Raw genomic sequence first — 20,168 nt, forward strand, 5'->3', positions numbered from 1 at the left:
GGGTTCAGCAGGAAGCAGAGGAACCTAGGTCAGAGCCCCAGAGCCCCAGGTCCCCCTACAGGGAACCAGCTGCTTCCGGCCAGCCTTGAATTAATGGCTTTTAATTTAGAATTTAATCAATGCAGCTTCTCTCCAGAGACCTGTATGCTTCTGTCTGGGAGTGAGTTGTATCATCTCTGAGTGGGGCGGGCTGGTGGCCCATTATGGCCTCACCATGCAATTGCACTGGCTCCACTCTGACCTTGCTCTGCTTTGCCTGCAGCCAGCAAGCATCCCAGTCATGGAGGACTGCAACATGCACTCAGCTGCGAGTATCTTGGCCTCAGTGAAGGAGCAGGAGGCCCGCTTTGAGCGGCTGACAAGGGCGCTGGAGCAGGAGCGACGCCATGTTGTCCTACAGCTGGAGCGAGCCCAGCAACCTGGTGTGGGCACTGGTGGCATGGGCAGTGGGCAACCCCTGCCAATAGCCTGGCAACAGCTGGTCCTGCAGGTAACAGCCCAGTGACTCAGAAAACATGAAAATGGCCAACTGGGGAAACAATCAAGGGGCCCTAGTGGATCACAAGCCAGCATTCAGTGGCTTACTATGAGACTTTCTGGGCCTCTGGGGAGGGAAAGAAAGTGGGATACCAAGGGAATTGGATGTCTCATTTGGTTCCAGGGCACCACATGATGAATGGGTGGGACATAGCTTGACCTCAGAACAGTACCCTCCCCAGCTGAGTGAGCCCTCAGGACCTAGGGAGCTGGACAGGGTCTGTTCTGGGCAGTTCAGCCGTCAGCCTTGAGACACTGAGGATTGTGCCTGCCCTGGAGTCTTCCTGGCATGGTGGTAGTCTTAATATGCTAGAGGGGTAGTCCCAGAAGAAGGGTTGAGTAAGGCCCCAGGCTCTGCTTGCAGCTTAGAGGGTGACTTGGGAGTTTCAATTTTCCTATTGGCCATTGCCCTAACCTGGGCTCAGGTTCCTACTCAGCTCCAGGAGGTGTGGAGTCCTACCTGCCCTGTGAATAGGCTCTGAGAACTCTAAAGTTGGAGCATGTACATAGGAGTCAGATCACCTGATCCCCTCCACTCCCAACTAATAATTACCCTAGTGACTAGCCTGCTCACAGGGTGACAAGAGCACCTGGCTCATGGTTTGACAGAATGAGGAAACCTGGGAGGCCTGGAGTTGGTGGGATTATTGCATTTTCAGTTATTGACTGAGGCACAGGGTAGGGGATAGCCAGGGCAGAGCTATCCTAGGAGCCACAGGAAGGGGAGGGCTTTTGGATAGGGGTCTGTCCTGCAGGCCTCCTACAGTTACCCCTCCACACTACCAGACTCAGGCCTGGGGACTCAACGCCCGCTGAGACCTCTGGATTCCACAGAGTAACCCAAGCATTCTTTGTTCCTCTGGCTTAGGTCCCTAGGCAGGGGGTAGTGTTGCCCTCCTTAATCTTACAGATGGCCCCCATCCCAGTGTCATCCCCACTATAGGCACACCCTCCCTTCTTAGGTCTTGTTGAACTCTAGCTCCCAGGAACCAGACAGGCTACCTACTGGCTAGCACATATGTGGTGGCAGCTTGGGGCAGCCTGACACCTGTGTCTGGAGAGAAAGAGAGCAAAGTGATGATCTTGCTGACCCTGGCTAGCCACAATCCCACAGGCTCAGAGAAGCAGCTATGTCAGCCTGGAGGACCCCAAAAGTGACCACCCCCATACCTTCATATCCTCATTTGCTAGTGTGTGGTCCACACATATAGCCCACTGTGGTACACTGTTGGAGCTGAAGATGTGTCTTCAGAGGTCCTGCACCCACCAGCAGCCCCCACCATTGGGCCTGAGGTGGGTCTCACAGTGCACAGAAGGCAGGGACTGAGGTGGGGTGGGTCTGAGTTTGAGGACCATCTCTACTGTCCCCTGGATCCCAGGGTGAGGGCTGGCACTCCCAAAGGCCCCTGGAGAGGAGTGAAACAACACAGCTGGGCCACATGGGCCGGCTGTGTCGTTTATGTACATGGGGTGTTGTAGAGCCAGAGTGGCCCAGCAGAGCCTCAGTTTTCTGACTGGAGCCTGGGGAGAAGGAGGCAGGTGGTCCAGGCTTCTTCTCTTGCCCTACCCACTGAATCTCCTTGGAAGTCTACCTTGGAACCCAGTATCCTTGTTCATGATGTAAGTGTCACTGAATCTTGCCTTGCTGGGGAATGACCCAAGAGGTTGCCCCAGCCCAGCCCAGCCCTTGCCCTCAAGCAGAGCTAGACTTCCCATTATGGGACTGCATCTTCACACCAAGCTGCCAGCATGGGCTGTGGAGGAGTGTACCCTGGTAGGACTAACCCTTATTAACAAGACACTCTGACTCCCTGCACCCCCCAATTCCCAGTAAACCGAAAGCATGGAGGAGAGAGGGTCTGAGGCCAGCTCAGCCTCCTGGGCTTTTAGGCCAGAGTCACCCAACAATTATGCACCCCCACCCCCACCACTTAATCGGCTGACATGCTATGATGAGGAGGTCCCTGGGCCTCTGTGTTGATGGGTAGAACTCAAGACACAGTGGGTCAGTGCAGGGCCATTTGTCAGGTCCCCAGTGAGCTCTGTGTAGATAACTCTGGCTCTACACACTCCATGTACATAAATGGCCCAGCTGGCCCATGTGGCTCAGCTGTGTTGTTTCACTCCTCTCCAGGGGCCTTTGGGAATGCCAGCCCTCACCCTGGGATCCAGGGGACAGTAGAGATGGTCCTCAAACTCAGACCCACCCCACCTCAGTCCCTGCCTTCTGTGCACTGTGAGACCCACCTCAGGCCCAATGGTGGGGGCTACAGGATCTCTGAAGACACATCTTCAGCTCCAACTGTGTACCACGGTGGGCTATATGTGTGGACCACACACTAGCAAATGAGGATATGAAGGCATGGGGGTGGTCACTTTTGGGGTCCTCCAGGCTGACATAGCTGCTTCTCTGAGCCTGTGGGATTGTGGCTAGCCAGGGTCAGCAAGATCATCACTTTGCTCTCTTTGGGGTGTCATGCTCAGGGTGGGTGGGGCCTGGGATAAGGAATGGGCAATCTTGTAGTGCTGCCTTGGTGGTGACTGCCTCATAGGCCCCCATCTCACAGCAAGCAGCTAGGATGAGCAGCTGGTGCCAGGGAACCTAACTGGCCCCTGCTCCATCAGAACTCAGTTTCCTCAGATCTACAGGGGAGGAGGTGTGTGAGCTTTTCCACTGGGCACAGAGGCCTGGAAAGGAGGACTTTCAGAGTCATCCCTGCACGGGCTGGAGTTTGAACCCTGGACTCACTGCAGAAGAGGTAGGGGCGACCCCGACTCCGCCCCATCGGGTGCCCGTCCCGCCCCGCTTGGGCGCGGCCCCGCCCGATTGGCTGCTCGCTGTGACCGCCGCCAGATCCGCCCCCGCGGGTGTGAGTCCGCTGCGCCTGAGCCGGAGTGGCTGAGGTGCCAGAACCCAGCTCGGTCCAGCCGTCGCCGTCGCTTCCCCGCGCCCCCCTTCCCCCAGACCGAGCCGGCCTGATGCCGGCCGAACTCAAACAGGTTGGAGGGAACTTGGTCCCGGGCAGGGGGGCACAGAAGGGGGCCCTGCCGCGGAGGGCGGGGCACCAGCCTTCCCCGGGAGGACCTGCTTTTGTTCTGTGGAGCCGCAGGCTGGAGGCGGCTATTGTCTGCGCGGGTGGATGGACTGAACAGCGCACTGCTCTGGGGTTGTGCAAGACTCCGGGCGGGGCTGCTGGGTCTCTGGATCCCCTAGCCGGGGGTTGGGCCCTGGGCCCACTGGGGGTGCCACCCTGCACAGGACGGGGAGCAGGGCCAGGACCTTGGTAGGCACAACCCCTGGCCAGCGCACAGGACAGGTGTCTGGACTGGTGGAGGCGAGGGCCTCCCTGAGCATCCCCTCTCTGCTGGAGGGAGGCCGAGTCTGGAGAAGGAAGCTCAGCTAGGGCTCCTGTTCCCTGTGAGCTCGCTGGGCTTCCCCTTCCTCCAATACTCCCAGCGCGGCCTCTGACTCTGGGGACCTGCAAGCAGCTTCCTCTCCAGAGCTTTATGGGAATCCTTGTCTGTCCCGGCAATGCACATAAGGGGAGGGCTGGAGAACGCCCTGCCCACAGTGCGGGAAGCTGGGTGGGGGCGGGGGCAGCGGTGTCTCAGGAAAACCCCAGTATTCCACCACATAGTACTGGAGGTTGGGGGGAAAGGCATGTGGGTCACCCTCTCTTATTCAGAGGGGGAGCCTTTGTAGTAACAGTTAAGTAAACTGAGCGGAGGAGCAACCCCTTGTGGCTGAGTTATGCCTTCCCCACACATGCCTATCCTGACTACCTGGTCCCTGCCTGCTGTGTGTCCCCTACTCAGCCAAGATTTGGCTATTAACTGCCCCAAAGATGGAGGAGCCAGATGCTGGGACCTGGGTAGAATTGGCTGGTAGTATTGTTAATGGATGTGGGCTTGACTTTGGGAAGCCAGAATGGGTGACAGTCCTGTTTCTCCCACAAGTTTGTTCTCTTAGCTGCTAAGCACTCACTATCCCTTGGCCACTTGCCCAGTCAGTGTGGGGCTACACCCTGGCAGGTGGACTGCTGTTGCAGAGGGGTGAGCCCCTGTTCCACCAGGGCTGGGCAGAGGCATGGGTACCAAGGGAGAATGCATCCCTGGTAGCCAGGGATTTGTTCCCTAGTAAGAGATGCCAGCCTGGCTTGGTCTGGATTCCATCTGGATGGCCACAGTGGGTGGGGTGGTTGGTGCTCTGCTAACTCTTCCAATCATTTGTCTAGTGGCAGCCACCTGCCCTCTTGAGGGCCTGAACCCAGGGTTGTGGGAGTCAGGTATGGGAATCCTACCTTAACCCATCCTCTGTGTGTGCTCCCAGGGCTGTAGACAAGCTGAGGTACTTGTAGTGTTCATGATACAGACTCCAGGTGCTCATCTATCAAATCCAGACAGTGCAAGTAGAAACCCTAGCTCTTCCCCCTGTCCGTATTATAACTTGTTTTTTTCTGACTATTATCACATGTACCCCAGGGGTTGTGTGGGCTTTTGACCAAGCGGTGGCCTTCTGTTCATTGTTCCCCATGCCCCTCGCTGGCCCAAAGGTGAGTCTCGCACTATTTTCCCTGTCCCATGGTTTTTACACCCTGTGTTCTTTCCATTTCCATTCGAGGAAGCCAGGCCCTAAGTATGTGATAGGGCCCAGGGCCTTCCTACTGTTCCTGGAGCTCTGTCTCCAGGAACCCCCTTGACAGCAGTAGCATATGGTTGTGTCCACCTTTCTGGGGTACAGGCCACTCCAGTCCCCAGTTCAGAGTACGGGGCCAGAACTCTGCTATAAGTTCAAGGGATCTTATTAGCAAACCCCAGACTTAGCAACTTGTTCTAGGCTAGGCATGGGGACCATTCCTAGGACCCAGGTAGGCTTTGGATGGATTTGGGCCCTGGAGATAGGTGATGGGAGACTGGGGCAGTCAGTGGTCCCAGAAGAAGGGCACAAGGATGAATCCAGGGCCTGGGAAGGATAACAAGAGACAGCTAACAGGTTTGGCAGGATTTTGGAGGTTGGGAAGGATGTATGGGGTGGTGTGTGTACGGTTGTGGGGAAGGCAGGTGCTGCAGGGCCAGGAGCTCCTGTGGGTGGGCTAGACTGATAGGCATGGAACATGGGATCTTTAGGCAGATGTTTGAGACCAGACGAGGATTCAAGCACCTTGAACAGCTGTTTCAGTTGAGCATCATCTGTGTGCTGGTCACAGCCTGTGATCCCACATCCCCAACCCAAAGATGTTGCAGAGATTTGAGCCACAAGTCAGCCTTGCATCTCTTCATGATCTAGACCAGTTCCTCATCTGCTGCTAGCTCTGAAACTCCCATTGCAGACACTTGGGTAGGTGGTTGAGGGGGTTCTGTGCACATGGGGAAGACAGGAGGAGGTGAGAGGGATGTGGGTGGGATAGTGGGCACCTGGTAGTTACCAGGAGAGAGACAGACTGACATGCTTGATCCTATGGCTTGGGCCAGGCTCGGTGTTCAAGCATGCTCATGCACACATTCTTGTCAGGGGGACCAGGTACATGCACCACCTGTGTGTCCAGGCCCAGGCATGTGTAAAAGGCCAGGCCTTCTAGTGATCACCAGCTGACTCACACTCCTGCCTGCCTGCCTTCCTACCCTGGTGAAGTCATCTCTCAGTTTTTAGCTCCCTGAGGTCATTTGCCAGCAGGGGCTCTTGGGGCCTCAGGATCCTGCAACCGGTTTGCTTGGGCTGGGTGTTAATGGGTACCTCTGCAGGGTAGTCAGGCTTTATTGGGAGGCCCTAGCTCTTTTGGGCTCCCACTTTCCTGACTCAGCAGGGTAGAATGAGAATAATCAGCAGAGCTACAGAGTGGCATTGAAGTTGAGAAGTACTTCCCCTGCCCTCACTGTCTAGCTAGTGAGGGTACTTTTCTCTGAAAGTGTTAATGTATGCAAACCAACTAAGGAACCATATCTGGCTGACAGTGTTTTGGGCAATGTCCTGGTTCCCTCATGCAAGTCTTGCTTCCTTGCCCTGCCTCCACACTTGCAGCTAGCAGAGTGTTCCCCTCACTCCTCCCAGCTCTGACTGGCCCCCTGGAGCTCAACAGATTGCTCACTGCCGGCCACACATATGCTCCCACAGTTGCCAAATACAGATGAGACAGCTGAGACCCCAGTGGTGACAGGTTGTCTCTGAACTTTATTCTGTTCAGGCTGTCCCAGCTCCCAGTGCCCTAGGGGACGAGCCCAGAGAGCCCACTAGCATGTTATTTCTCTTTTCCTGGAATAGTGTTTTTCATTCCTAGTCATGTCACCAACAGACATTCCATCCACAGCTAAGGCTGTGGCCCATGAAGGGTTAGGTGTGATTAAGACTTTGCAAAACTGCCTTTTTTGTGGATGCCTGGAATTCTGTTAGCAGTTACTGAGGTTCTGGGTAAATTTTTTTCACTCTGTTAGGCCTTATTTTCTCACTTTGTAAAATCATATATGGTCCTCTGAGACCTTGCTTCTGGGGAAGGAAGGGTGCATTCTGTGATCTCTTCTTACCGTAGACAGAGGTATGCAAGACCTTTTCCTGGACCCCTTGAAGAAGTCACAGGGGCCCAGAACCTCAATATTGCTTACAGTTAAGTAGAGGGCAGGTGTTCCTTCAGGACAGAACCCAACCTTTTGAGGCAGGCCCTGAGGGCAGCTTTGCGCAGCTTCCCTTGCACACCTCCACAGCCCAGGGCTGGGAGCTCAGTGGGCTTTAGGAGCCAGGTGGATGTGGATGTGCATGTGAGCTATTAGTCTTGTCCAGGTTTCAGCTATGTCTGTGCAGGCCTCAAAGGCTGGGGCCAGGGCATGGGGCCCTTTCTGCAAAAGCTTCTGTTTTCCTGCTGACTTGACTTTGGCCACCTAGGAATGTGCTCTTCACTTGTCCAACTACCAAAGCTTGAGTTTCAGTCCCTGGCCAGATGCTGATCCCTGGAACCTTATGGTCATAGGACCAAGAGTTCTCGCTTAGCTCTGCTGTGGCCTGGGTGGTCCTCTGAGCCTCAGATTCCTCACTGGAAGGTTTGGCCAAAGGCATATAGGCCTTTCGAGGTCCTCTTTCTGTGTCCATCTTACCCACAGTTCTACCATTGTTATTCCCTGTGTATGATGGCAAGGGGGCGGCAGGCTAAGAATGAGGTGAGACTTGGGGTTTGTTCAGGGAGTGGTACTAGGGTTTCTGCTAAAGACTAGCTAGGCTCCATTCTACATTCACTGGGATCCTTAGGATCTACATTCACTGGGATCTGATATGATACTCAGTGTCTTTTAGTGAGACAGGGCCAGGCCATTGTCCATTCAACATTGCAAGAGTGTTTGGGTCAGAAGGAGCAAGGGTATTTTGGCTTTCTGAATGCACAGAACATGCTGGGAAATGGGTATTTCTGTCTTGCTGGCCTTGGGGATGGTGGGAGCCTGGACACAACCACAGGAGTTGGTGAGCAGTGATGAAACTGCTGCTGCCAAACCTCTACACTCCAGGTTTTTGGGTAGGACAGGGAGGAGGCCCACAACAATGGGAGGCCCATTCAGAGGTGGCAAGTCATGTCAAAAAGGATCCTATATGTCTTACCCAGGCTTCCTTGGGAGCCTGACCTCACAACTCAGATGGGGCTGCCCAAGATTATACCACTGGGGTCTGGGGCCATATCTGCCATCTCAGCCCAAGGAGGCCTTTGGATAGGATAATAGGGTACTGTGAACCTTTGGTATTGAGGCAGGAATGTCCTACTGTCCTTACCAGCTTGGGCAGAGAAAGGTCCTGGGGTTGGTGGGTTCCAGGGGCAGGGAAAATGAACTCCTGGCATCCAGGCCAACTGGGGCATCTGAACTGCAGGGCAGGATGAACAGTGGGTTCTCCCAATGACACTTGCCCCCCTTGCCCAGGAGCAGAGCCGGGGAAGCCAGGCTTCTCTTGTTACAATGCCAGAGGCACCTGAGGTGCTGGAGGAAACAGTGACAGTGGAGGAGGACCCTGGCACACCTACCTCCCACGTATCCATTGTTACCTCAGAAGATGGCACTACCCGGCGCACGGAGACCAAGGTATGGCTGGGCCTAAGAGGTGGGTAGATAGACTATGTGGTTGCAGAGTGTGTGCATGTCCTCTCTCCTAGGGTCCACCCATTGTTTGGGTGGAAAACCAAGACCACTTTGGCCCTGCTCGGGCCATGTCTGGGCCTCTCAGGCTGTCCAACCTATCAACTGCCTGCTTATCTGCCAGGTCACCAAGACAGTCAAGACAGTGACCACACGAACTGTGCGCCAGGTACCTGTGGGCCCAGATGGCCTTCCACTCTTGGATGGTGGACCCCCGCTAGGCCCCTACCCTGACGGCCCCCTGGACCGGCACTTCCTGTTGCGTGGGGGTGGCCCAGCAGCCACACTATCCCGTGCCTACCTCAGCAGTGGGAGCAGCTTTCCTGATGGGCCTGAGCCCCATGAAGTCCCCAGCTATGGCAGCCTGTCCCGTGGGCTGGGTGTGCGACCTCCACGTGGTGGCCCCCTTGGCTCAGGTCCCAGTGATGGCTGCTTCACACTGCCTGGGCGCCGTGAGACATTTCCAGTGGGCCCTGAGCCAGTGACTCTGGCTGGCCGCTCTCAGCCTGAGCACTTCCAGGCAGAGCCGTATGGCCTGGAAGATGACACTCGAAGCCTGACTGCTGATGAAGAGGGTGGCCCAGAACTGGAGCCTGACTACGGCATTACTGCCCGGAAGATGCTTGACTGTGGACGAGGCTTTCGCACCAGGTGAGCTTCCTGTGCCCACACCACGTTCAGGAAGTCTCCCTTCCACTCTTCAGAGTGGGGGTACCACAGAGTTGTGCTCCACAGGGAGTAGAGCTCCTAGTAGGTGGAGCTAGTCACACACAGCTTAGTTTGAATTGGCCTCACCTTATTTCAAGGACTGAAGCAAGGGCAGGCCCTGGGGTGATGAAAGTTGCAGGGGATCTGGGCATGAGAAGTTGGTGACAGTGCACTGCCCCTGTGCCAGCTAGATGGCCATGAAGACTTGAATACAAGAGGCTCAGGGTATGTTTCTGAGTGTGAAACTTCATATTCTCTCCAAGCTTTAGTATCCCTTATACACAGAAGCAACCAGAATCCAGGTCCCCTTGTCTTTCCAAGCCTACTCTCTTGTTCTGTTTCCCCTGCTGTCAGTTTCTTTATGCAGCAAGGCAACATAATCACAGCCTGAGTCTGGATTGCACTGTGACCAGTGTGAGACACCTATCCTATCCTAGCCTCAACCCCTCCCCTGGGAAGCCAGTGTGATGGTGACAGTTTACCAGGTCAACTCACCCTGATGGTGTGACTGCCCCTTAGATGACCCCACTGGTAGGCTTCCTGGGAAGGTGGGTCCCCAGTCATGAACAAATACTTTGTAGAAATGCGTTTAGTTCAGAGTTGGGAGGAATGCTGCCTGGTGACTGGAGTGAGTGGACTCTGTTTTGGAGGGATACATGCTCTGACGACTACTGGCTAGGGTTTGGCCCTGAGTCAGTTCTTGCCTGACTAGGTGTGACTCTCAGTACTCACTCCATGTGTAGGGTCAAGAGATTAATGCTCTAGGCCCAGCCTTGCCCTCTGGGTTCACAGTCCCCTGGTGTGATGGGGTAGCTTGGAGGCAAAGCGAGTGGCCTCTGTGAAGACGTTCATCTGCCCCACTCACCTGCACAGGGCTTATGACGATGTGGCAGATGATAGTGGTGAGCTGATGGAGGAACGACCCCCGTTCCCAGCTGTGACAGCACCCCTGGCCCAGCCAGAACGAGGCAGCTTGGGTAGCCTGGAGCGGGTGGTGCGGCGTTCACCCTCTGTCGACAGTGCCCGCAAGGAGCCACGCTGGCGAGACCCTGAGCTGCCAGAAGTACTGGCTATGCTGCGGCACCCTGTGGACCCTGTGAAGGCCAATGCAGCTGCCTACCTGCAGCACTTGTGCTTTGAGAATGAGGGCATCAAGAAGCGTGTGCGGCAGCTACGGGGGCTGCCACTGCTTGTGGCTCTACTGGACCACCCCAGGGCAGAAGTGCGGCGCAGGGCCTGTGGGGCACTGCGGAACCTCTCCTATGGCCGGGACACCGACAACAAAGCTGCCATCCGGGACTGTGGTGGTGTGCCTGCCCTGGTGCGCCTGCTGCGGGCTGCCCGGGACAATGAGGTTCGAGAGCTAGTCACTGGTGAGTGACTCCTGGCTGCCTTCCATTCCCTGGGAAGAGAGAAGAGCAAGCTTGGCCTGGGGGTTGGTATGCACCATGGGTCTTTCGGCCAGGGAAAGCACCCTGTTATTCAGGAGTTTCAGCTGCTTTAACTGGTCCCCAGTCTCTACTTCTAGACATTGCTGCTGCAGGTAGGACTAGCACTGGGACCCTCAGGCCGGCCTCCTCCCTACCTGCCCTCATCTTGCCACTTTGGCTCCACACTACCCTCACCGTGCATTAGTGGAGATTGCACCTAGTGGGACCCTAGTCACATGACCATCAGAGTGGTCCCGTGGCCGCAGAGGCATTAGTCCCACCCACCCAGGTGACTAAGATGGGGGTGGGGGAGATGGCACCCATGTGTCCATTCCCAGGCTGCCTGCCAGCCCCTGTGGACCACCTGGAGCTGCTAACTGGGTGTCCCAAGCCGGGCCAGGTGTTTAGGATCTCCCATGACCTTTGTCACTTCTGGTGCCAGCTGTGGCATGATAGAGACTGGGCATCTACTGAGCAGCGTTGTGGGGAGGTGGGAAGGGTCATGCTCATGGTTAGCATGAGTCATTGGTGCATCCCATAGGCACACTTTGGAACCTGTCATCCTACGAGCCCCTGAAGATGGTTATCATTGACCATGGACTACAGACGCTAACCCACGAGGTCATTGTGCCCCATTCGGGCTGGGAGCGTGAGCCCAATGAGGACTCTAAGCCGCGGGATGCTGAGTGGACAACTGTCTTCAAGAATACCTCAGGCTGCTTGAGGTGTGGGCCGGGCTGGGTGCTCTCGGGGCTGTTCAGTGGACTGTGCCTGCTCAGGAGGCAGGCATCAGGCCCCATTGCGGGCTTGCCCCTCCAGGATTGGGACCCTGTCTTAGTGACAGCCACATCGTTGTGACCCAGTAACATGAAAGACAGTTAGCTGCCCAAGTCTTAGGAGCTTCTAAACCTTGTCACATTTTTTCCCCAAGTCTTGAGAATAGAGTCTAAAGGGGCTTTGTTGACCCCTAAGGGTACTCTGGACAAGGTGTGCTGCCCTTTGTGTGATACCCAAGGATTCCAGTTCTGCCCAGCTTGACTGTACCCTCTTGTCACTGTGGCATTCAGAGGCAGGGAGGCCAGGACCCTTTCTCCAGTGTTCAGAGGCCTCATACTATCTCCTTGTGATCCCTGCCCTCACTCTTATCCTGTAGATACCCCCAGATAGTCCTGGGTGCCCATAATTCTGCCTGTCCCACAGAACATGCCAATGTAGCCCTTTGGGTCCCAACAGTGCAAAGCGAAGCACAGAGGTGCCACTGGAGTGGGGGCAGGGGGAGGCCAGAATTGTTTGTGCATCAACTCAGACCTCTGAACATACTTTTTGTCCCTTTCTAAATCAGCTGGTAATCAGGGATGCCTCCCCATCCCCCAGAGATGCCAGGCCTGAACTCTCTCCTAAGGTCTTAGTAGTCAGGCCTCTGCTGTCCACCTGCCTTGTATTCAGGCTGGTAACATCTGCCCATAAGCCCAACAGGGCAACATTAGGGCCTATGTTGCAGATGAAGACAGATCCTGAAGCTGTGTGGGTTGGGGGTAGTTCCCAAGGGAGCCAGGGGTCACCTGGCTTGCTCTTGGCCACTAGGAACGTGAGCTCGGATGGTGCAGAGGCCCGGCGGCGACTCCGGGAGTGTGAAGGGCTGGTGGATGCACTCTTACATGCCCTGCAGTCAGCCGTGGGCAGGAAGGATACGGACAACAAGGTGGCTGGCAGGGCAGGGCGGGTCCTGCAGGTTGTAGGCCTGGGCAATCTCTCACAGTCTCCCTTACAGGGTAGGGGAGACAGGAGAGGAAGGGGGCCCCAAAGGATCTGAGTTGTCTGGGTGGCATAGAGGGGAAGGACCCTGGGTGACAGCCACCTTGTAGTGGCTAACCTGTAAGGCGGGCAGGAACTGAGTCCTGGGCAAGGTCCTGCATGTGGTAGTTACTCCATCCTTCCCTCCTTTGACTCCTCCCTGGCAGTCTCATCCATGAGGGCCTCCAGCTCAGGCCCTCCCATCCTATACCCCACTCCCCTTGGTGCACACTGACTGACCAGTCTTCTCTTGGAGGGTCAGCAGTCTCCATGGTCATGTGGCCCTTCCCCACCAGCTCTCCTCTCCTCACAGTCGGTGGAGAATTGCGTGTGCATCATGCGGAACCTGTCCTACCACGTGCATAAGGAGGTGCCAGGGGCCGATAGGTACCAGGAGACTGAGACTGGGCCCCTGGGTGGCGCTGTGGGCTCCCAGCGCCAGAGGCGGGATGATACCGGCTGCTTCGGTGGCAAGAAGGCCAAAGGTGTGTGGTTGGGACTGGGGTTCTGCTCTAGGAGACCCTCCCACCCCGGGCTAAAGGTTTTCTATTCCCAAGGCTGTTACAGAGGCTGGAGGACATCCAGTCAGTTGTGGACAGACAGGCAGGGAGCCTAGGAGGGCATGCAACCCTGGGGCATCCAGCTGGTAGACCCAGCATTCCCCATTTTTACTGTGGACCCACAAGGAAGGACAGGAGTGAACCCTCATGGTGTTCCTAATGGTGTCTGGATCCAGTCTCAGCTCCAGGAAGAGTTCTGTGGTCCCAGTTGTGAAAATGTCAAAGATGGTGCCACCTTCTGATGTTGCAGGGCATGTGCAGGCCCTGGATGCCCCAAGGGCAGCATTTCACTCTGCCCGCACTAGCATCTTCCAGGTGCACATAAAGTCTGTGCACTGTGCACTTTTGGCTCCCAAAAGTAATCTGTCAAAATTCTATGTCCTGCCTGCTCAACTCAGCATGTGCAGTGAAAATTGTGGCTTCCCAGGAGGGCTTGGGGTGCTGCCCACTTAGGCTCATCTCCTCTCTCCTGTGCTTCCTCCGGCTGCCCAGAGGAGTGGTTCCATCAAGGTGAGTCCCTGTCTGTCCTACTGTCCAGATCTGCCAGGTGCAGAATGTCAGGCCTGGACTGGTTGGAGACCAAGTGGCTGTGCCCATCTGTAACTTCAGATTGGGCAGCCCAACAGGACTGGCCCTGGAGCTGGGGCAGAGCTCAAGTGGGCTAAGATATGTCTGTCTTCATTGGACCAGAGAGCAGAGGCTGCCCCTCCAATGAAATAGGGTAAGGTATGGCAGAGGGACCATGAGATTGGACAGGGGTCCCAGGTCATCTGAACTGAGCTCTACTGCCTTCCAATGGAGGATATGCTCCCTTGTTGAGATGGGAGGGTGAGGCAAGTAGGGGAGGTCATGAACTTTCATGGAAGTGTGTAGGCTGAGACTGATAGGTATTGTGTGCGTCCGCTGTAGGGGCTGGGACTATGGGTGGAGGCCTCTCCTAGCCAGCAGAACCTTTGATTGAGTCCTGGCTTCAGACAAGGACAAGTTTCTCTGTAAATGGGACTCTTGGCTCCAGCCCTGCCTTGCTGTGTGACCAGGCATGTCCTGTTCTTTTCAACCCTCAGCTTTACTGCATCCATCTGCCCCCTCAGCCTGCGGCCCCAGTCTCCTCAGTTTACACACCAGGCAGCCACAGAGGACCATGGTAGTAGGGGTGGGTGTGTCAGCTTCCAGCTGACAATGCAGCTTCCAGCAGTGATGAGTCCTGAGTGTTTGGAGCAGGAGTAGGATGCCCCCAGATCCTACTGCCACTATTGTCCTGCCTGGGGCTGATCTGCCTGCCTGAATGCAGAATGGGGCTCTGTCCTTAGAGCCTCTTGGTGCCCAGTCCTGGACATGGGGGTACATTTTGATATCTGGGCAGGAAAGAGCTATGTCCGTCCTTCCTGACATAAAATTATCCCTTGGCAGGGTCTACCTCACTTCTCACTGCCCTTCTGTTCTAGGGAAGAAAGATGGTGACATGGACCGGAACTTTGACACTTTGGACCTTCCCAAGCAAACACAGGCTGCCAAAGGTCAGTAGGCAGAGTTGAAGTCCAAGCCCAGGATTGTGTAGGTGGTGAAGCTTGTTCCACCAAACAGGCCCAAAGGGCCATGGGGATCTTGTGGGGAAGCAGAATCACAGGTGTGGGGACCCACAGAGGACTGTGTAATCTCTGGGCACCTACTGAGGGTTCACAGACAGGGTCAGTGGCATGGGTCAATTTAGACAGCATGGGGGGCAGAGGCATAGAAGTCAGGCATATGAGAGGCGGGCGAGGATTAGAGTGAGTCCCACAATAAGAGTAAGAGCCAGTCAGGCATGTTCTCCACTGTCAGCCAAAGAGCTCAGGTTCACTCTGGAGGGGGTTCAGCCAGGATGGTACAGTTGGATCCAGTATAGGCTGAACCAGAAGACCCCTACCCACAACTCATGGGGATAGAGTGGTACTTGCTCCTCATCCCTCATGGCCATTGAAATCCTACTGTGTGCTGGCACTGTTCTGGGCACTGAGCAGTGGAAGTCAGCCTGAGTGAGAGGACTATCCTGGTGAGCACAGACCACCGCCAACCCTATAAGCCCTCATCCCTAAAGTGGGGTGGAAAGACCCAGTTGCAGAAAGTAGGGGAAAGCATCACCACGAGAGGGACCAGCTTATACAAATGGTGGGGGGATATTAGAGTATTGGGGGAACATTAAAAAAAGCCCTGTGGAGCTGAAGTGGAGAGAGCATGGGCCTGAACACTGGGAAGGGGGATGAGATGACAGGTGGGAGGACATGTAGAGAGCCAGGCAGGCAGAAGCCCTAGTTGGGGACAGACTGACCCTAGAGCAGCATGGGGTCAATCTGCTGCCAGGCGGGGTCTCAACTGCAGTGGGATCAGGATGGTAGGCCTGCTCAGACAAGGGGCAGGGGCCTGCTGCTAGGGGCCCAGCTCTGGTAACTCAGCCTCAATAATATTGTGAGGAGACCTTGTTGCTAGGGAACATGGGTTTTGTTGGTAGGGCAACACCTCTGGTTGCCATCTCCTTCCATCCCAGGCCTCCCGGAAGCTCAGACTGCCAGCGACCCAATTCCATTTCTTTGACAGCAAGGTCAAGGGAACTGCTTGTCAAAACCCACAGTCTCTTCACTGAGCCTGTTTGTTCCTCTGTGAAATGGAAATACTTTCCTCTGGGGTGGCCATAAGGAGTTAACTTGTTGATACTAAACATACTCTGACTGTATCGCACCCAGCCCTGGGTCTTGGGAGCCCTGAGCGGGGGTGAAAGGAAGATGGGCTGAGGGGAAGGTCTGAGTTACCATGGATGCCCTGTTCCCAGGCTTTGAGCTGCTGTACCAGCCTGAGGTGGTACGTCTCTACCTCTCCCTCCTCACTGAGAGCCGGAACTTTAACACCCTCGAGGCTGCTGCTGGTGCTCTACAGAACCTCAGCGCTGGCAACTGGATGGTGAGAGACCAAGTCTGCTAGGGAGGGGACAGAGAGGGAATCCCTAGCATCACATGGTGCCTGCCCATGCCCTAGGCTGTGGTCAGGTGGGTGTGGGAGAGGAGGAGACACACCACCTCCCCCAAGGTCCAGGAGGTTCAGGACACGCAGTGGAGAAGGAGTTGAGTTGCCAGGGTAGGACTTTGCCTGTGCAGCTGGAGGGAGTGTTCAGGGCTCGGGTGGGAGTGTCCAGCCTGTGTGGGACAACTTCGTGTGCTGAGCACACTCCTCCACTGCTGCCACTGCCACAGTGGGCCACATACATTCGTGCCACGGTACGCAAGGAACGTGGACTGCCAGTGCTCGTAGAGCTGCTGCAGTCTGAGACTGACAAGGTGGTGCGTGCTGTTGCCATTGCCCTTCGCAACCTATCGCTGGACCAGCGCAACAAGGACCTTATTGGTGAGGATGCCTGTGAGGCAGAACCCAGATGGAGAACTGGGTGGGTGGCTTGGGGTTTCCCCTGGTGGGCACTGGGCGGCCTTGGTGGGGATCTTCAGCTCATAGCCTTCCTGATGTGGTCGGGACCTAGCCCCTAGCACACCGGGGAGCCCCTGCATCGCCCTAGCTGGAATCTGTCCACTTCCCGCCGAGGTGGGGCAGGGGCGTGTCCTCACACCGACCCCACTCCTCAGGGAGCTATGCCATGGCAGAGCTGGTGCAGAATGTGCGCAGTGCACAGGCTCCAGCCAGACCTGGTGCCCGGCTGGAGGAGGACACAGTGGTGGCGGTGCTCAACACCATCCATGAGATTGTGTCCAACAGTCTGGACAATGCCCGTTCACTCCTGCAGGCCCGAGGCGTGCCTGTGCTGGTGGCACTGGGTGCAGCCAGGTGAGTGGAGCCAAGGCCCTGGGAGAATGGGGTGGTATGGTGGGTTGGGTGGACAAGATGCTGAGCCTGCGCCGTGGTTGTAGCCAATCCGTGCGTGAGGCGAAGGCTGCGTCCCACGTGCTACAGACAGTGTGGAGCTATAAGGAGCTGCGTGGGGCCCTGCAGAGGGATGGCTGGTCCAAGGCCCGCTTTCAGGTATAGCTGCTTTCCTTTTCTCCTTCACTCCGCAGGCGGGGTCCCCCAAGGGAGTAGCCTTGACCTCACCCCTGTCTGTTTTGTGCCTCCCCAGTCAGCCACTGCTAACACCAAGGGTCCTAAGGGAGCAGCGAGTCTGGGCGGCTTTGAGGATAGCACACTTCCACTGGTGGACAAGAGCCTTGGTGAGTGAGGTGGAAGGCATGGGAACCTATCAGTCGGGTTTGACTGACTCCCTCAACCCACACTGTTGACAGTACGACCAGTGAGGGTGGAGGAGGGAGGGCCGATGTCTTCCAGGAGATGGCCCCAGGATTGTGGAGAAGTTTCCCATTGTCTTCATCTGTCCACATTGGTGCCAAACTGGGGGTGGGGGCAGTGGGGCCACTGGGCAGAGGCCCAGTAGAAGGGTGCAAAGATGTTAGTGACAGAGGGCACCAGGGGTTGACGTGGACTTGTCCACTTGCCCCACTCCCACTCCTGCTTGCAAGCAGCCAGCGCCTGCCTTATACCTTGCAGATGGTGAAAAACCTAGTGGCCAGGATGTGATACCCCTGGAGACTCTGGGCCCAGGTAAGTGCAGGGAGGAGGCAGGGACCTGAGATGACCAAGTGGTTTTGAATTTTGTGCTAGGAAGGCCTTTGAAGGAGCTGCTGGTAGGATGAGAGATTTATTTTTAGGGTGTTCAGGGGAGCTCTTCTGTCTGCTTGTGCCTATGCAGGTGCCTTTCTTTTTCTTTCCTCTTTTCCTAATAAACCTGTCCTTTTAAAATGTTAAAAAAAGAATGGTGTCTATGGAATGAGGGGTAGCCTAGCCAGGGAGTGTTGGTGCCCAGCCTAAGGTCTGTTCTCTGACCGGGTTTGGAGGGTCTCGGTGAAGAGCTGGCATAGGCCCCCTGATGGTGATGGGCAGGGCCCCCTATGATGAGATGGGGGTCTTCTTCCCATGTGTGCCCTTCAGAGTCCCTCTTATTCCCCCAATCCACAGATGGATACTCCACCACAGACCGGAGGGAGTGGAGGGCTCGAGGCAGTGACCCTGCAGGGGAGGTTTCTGAGAAGGAACCATTGAAAGTAAGTGGCTGTGGGCAGGTACCCAAGTTGGTGACATAGTCCAGTGGCTCCTGGAAAGGAGCCAGGCAAGATACTGGGTTCTGGCTGGGTGGGCCACTGGACACGAAAACCACAGCCAGGAGCAAGGCCTCTGGCCTTGGGAACCTCAAGTCAGATTCAGTCTGTGGATGTAGATGGTTCAAGTTCCTACCCACAGGGAGGGAGGTGGCATGGAACCAAGGCCACTGCCCAGGGTGGGGGAAGCCTGAGCAAGTTTGCATACCCGTCTCTGCATGTGTGTGTGGATGAAGGCTGCTGCAGTCCCATTTCCAGGGCAGAAGTTGTCACCTTCTCTTTGCTGATCCCTTGACTTCAGGCACAGCCATCTGTGTCTGCGTGTCACTCTGCATCTGTGTGAGCCGCACTGGCTAGCTACCCTTTGCCTTCAGTCCTGCCCTTGTGTCTACCCCTGCTCTGTCCCCATCCCACTGACCGGTGTCCCCCTCCCCAGGTCAACTAACATGCTCTTTTTTGCCTCTAATGCTCTCTGCCACCACCTATCTGCTGCAGCCTGACCTTGGCAGGAAGGTTCCTCCTCCTGGGCCCAGCAGGCCCACAGTCAGGCTGGTGGACGCCGTGGGGGACACTAAACCTCAACCTGTTGACTCCTGGGTCTAGCTTGCATGCCTGGTACGTTCTCACATTGGTTTCTTGTCTTCTGGACCTTGAGCATCTTGTCTCTGCTGGCTGCATGCTCTGCTCTCCCAGCAGGACCCCTCCTCCAGCTCAGCAGGTCTGATGCCCACCTTAGGGAAGGGCACATCGGGGTCAGAGAGGGAGGGGTCTCCTTGGCCTGCACCTCCAGCCCAGGCACAGTTCTGTAGGGACCAGGAGATAGGGCCAGAGCAGGGATGGGTGCCCTTATACTTGCAAATACCCCAAGCATAGGACCCCCAAGGACCAAACAAGTTGGCTTGGCCCTGGTGCCAAGACCCTGGGATTGGTAGCCCCCACCCCAGCGGCTGCCTTTGTGCCCATTTCCATCCCCCTTGACTGTGGAGGCAGCCACCCAGCCACCAGGCTGCTCTGCTCAGCGTTACCCTCTCCATCCTCAGGGCCCGGGCCTAGCCATCTGTTCTTAGGGATCTGATCACAGGGAGAAGGAAACTTCTGGGCCGTCCTGCGCAGACCTTGCTGTGGCACTTGGAGCCCCCTTGCGGCAGGGCTTGGCAGTACCTCTTGCTGAGCCAGGCCAGACTTTCTGGACACATCTTCCTGACTCTTCCTTGCTCCCTTCCTTTCTCCCTTCTAGGTCATGCTGTGTGTGTGTGTGAGAGAGAGAGACAGACAGACAGACAGACAGACAGACTTACCAGGAAGGCTGCAGGAAAGGGTACCTGACTGCTTTGGGGTTGCCAGTAGGAACGTGTGTTCCTATCTATGCAGTGCCCCTGAGGGCTGGCAGCTGGGCCGTGAGAAGGGTCCTCTACCTAGGAGGGCCCTAGGTTTCCCCTTGCATGGCCAGCAGACCATGGATTAATGGCTGCTTTAGTGAGGCTGTCCCAGACAGTGAAGCTTTGGAGGCAGTGAGTTGGGGGTCAGGCTGTGCTTGCCCCCATCCCGCCCTTGGATAGGTAGAGCCCCAGTTTAGTGAAGCCTTCCCTGTGGCCTTGGGCATCTGAATAGCACCTCTGGAACTGACTGTTGGTAACAGGCAGGGACTGCTGTTCAGTGCCTGCTGTTTATGACTTAAAAACAGAAGAAAATAACTGGCAAAAATAATTAAAAACAAATCCATATTATGACTGGTTATTGGTTAACATCTAAATTTTTGTAAGAAAATTTAAAAATTAAAATAGCAACAAAGGAACTTCTGTCCTCTGTGCCTCAGATCTCTCAATACAAGCTACTTTTTCCTGTTTATGGGTGGGGAGAGGGCTGAGGTGGCCCCAAATGACTGCTGTATTGAGGGTCTCAGC

At 55.9% G+C, this 20,168-nt stretch overlaps 1 protein-coding gene across 2 annotated transcripts; it reads left to right on the plus strand.

Moving 5' to 3' along the window:
- Positions 1 to 262: 262 nt before the first annotated feature.
- On the plus strand, positions 263 to 18,867 carry LOC311188129 (splicing regulator ARVCF-like; the record flags this gene model as incomplete). Of its 2 annotated transcripts, XM_084259884.1 has the most annotated exons (17): positions 263 to 490; positions 8,431 to 8,589; positions 8,768 to 9,294; positions 10,225 to 10,724; positions 11,323 to 11,506; positions 12,366 to 12,483; positions 12,889 to 13,060; positions 13,628 to 13,645; positions 14,581 to 14,652; positions 15,942 to 16,069; positions 16,360 to 16,510; positions 16,744 to 16,942; positions 17,026 to 17,137; positions 17,232 to 17,322; positions 17,657 to 17,710; positions 18,125 to 18,210; positions 18,760 to 18,867. In XM_084259884.1, 17 exons carry the CDS (start codon positions 281 to 283, stop codon positions 18,865 to 18,867), a joined length of 2,889 nt encoding a protein of 962 aa, XP_084116010.1. The 2 variants fall into 2 exon arrangements, with proteins under 2 accessions (XP_084116010.1, XP_084116009.1); XM_084259883.1 differs by lacking the exon at positions 13,628 to 13,645 and having other exon boundaries at positions 281 to 490.
- Between the last annotated feature and the right edge of the window lie 1,301 nt (positions 18,868 to 20,168).

The sequence above is a fragment of the Talpa europaea genome (genome assembly GCF_964194135.1).
Source record: "Talpa europaea genome assembly, contig: HAP1_SCAFFOLD_296, whole genome shotgun sequence".
NCBI lineage: Eukaryota > Metazoa > Chordata > Mammalia > Eulipotyphla > Talpidae > Talpa > Talpa europaea.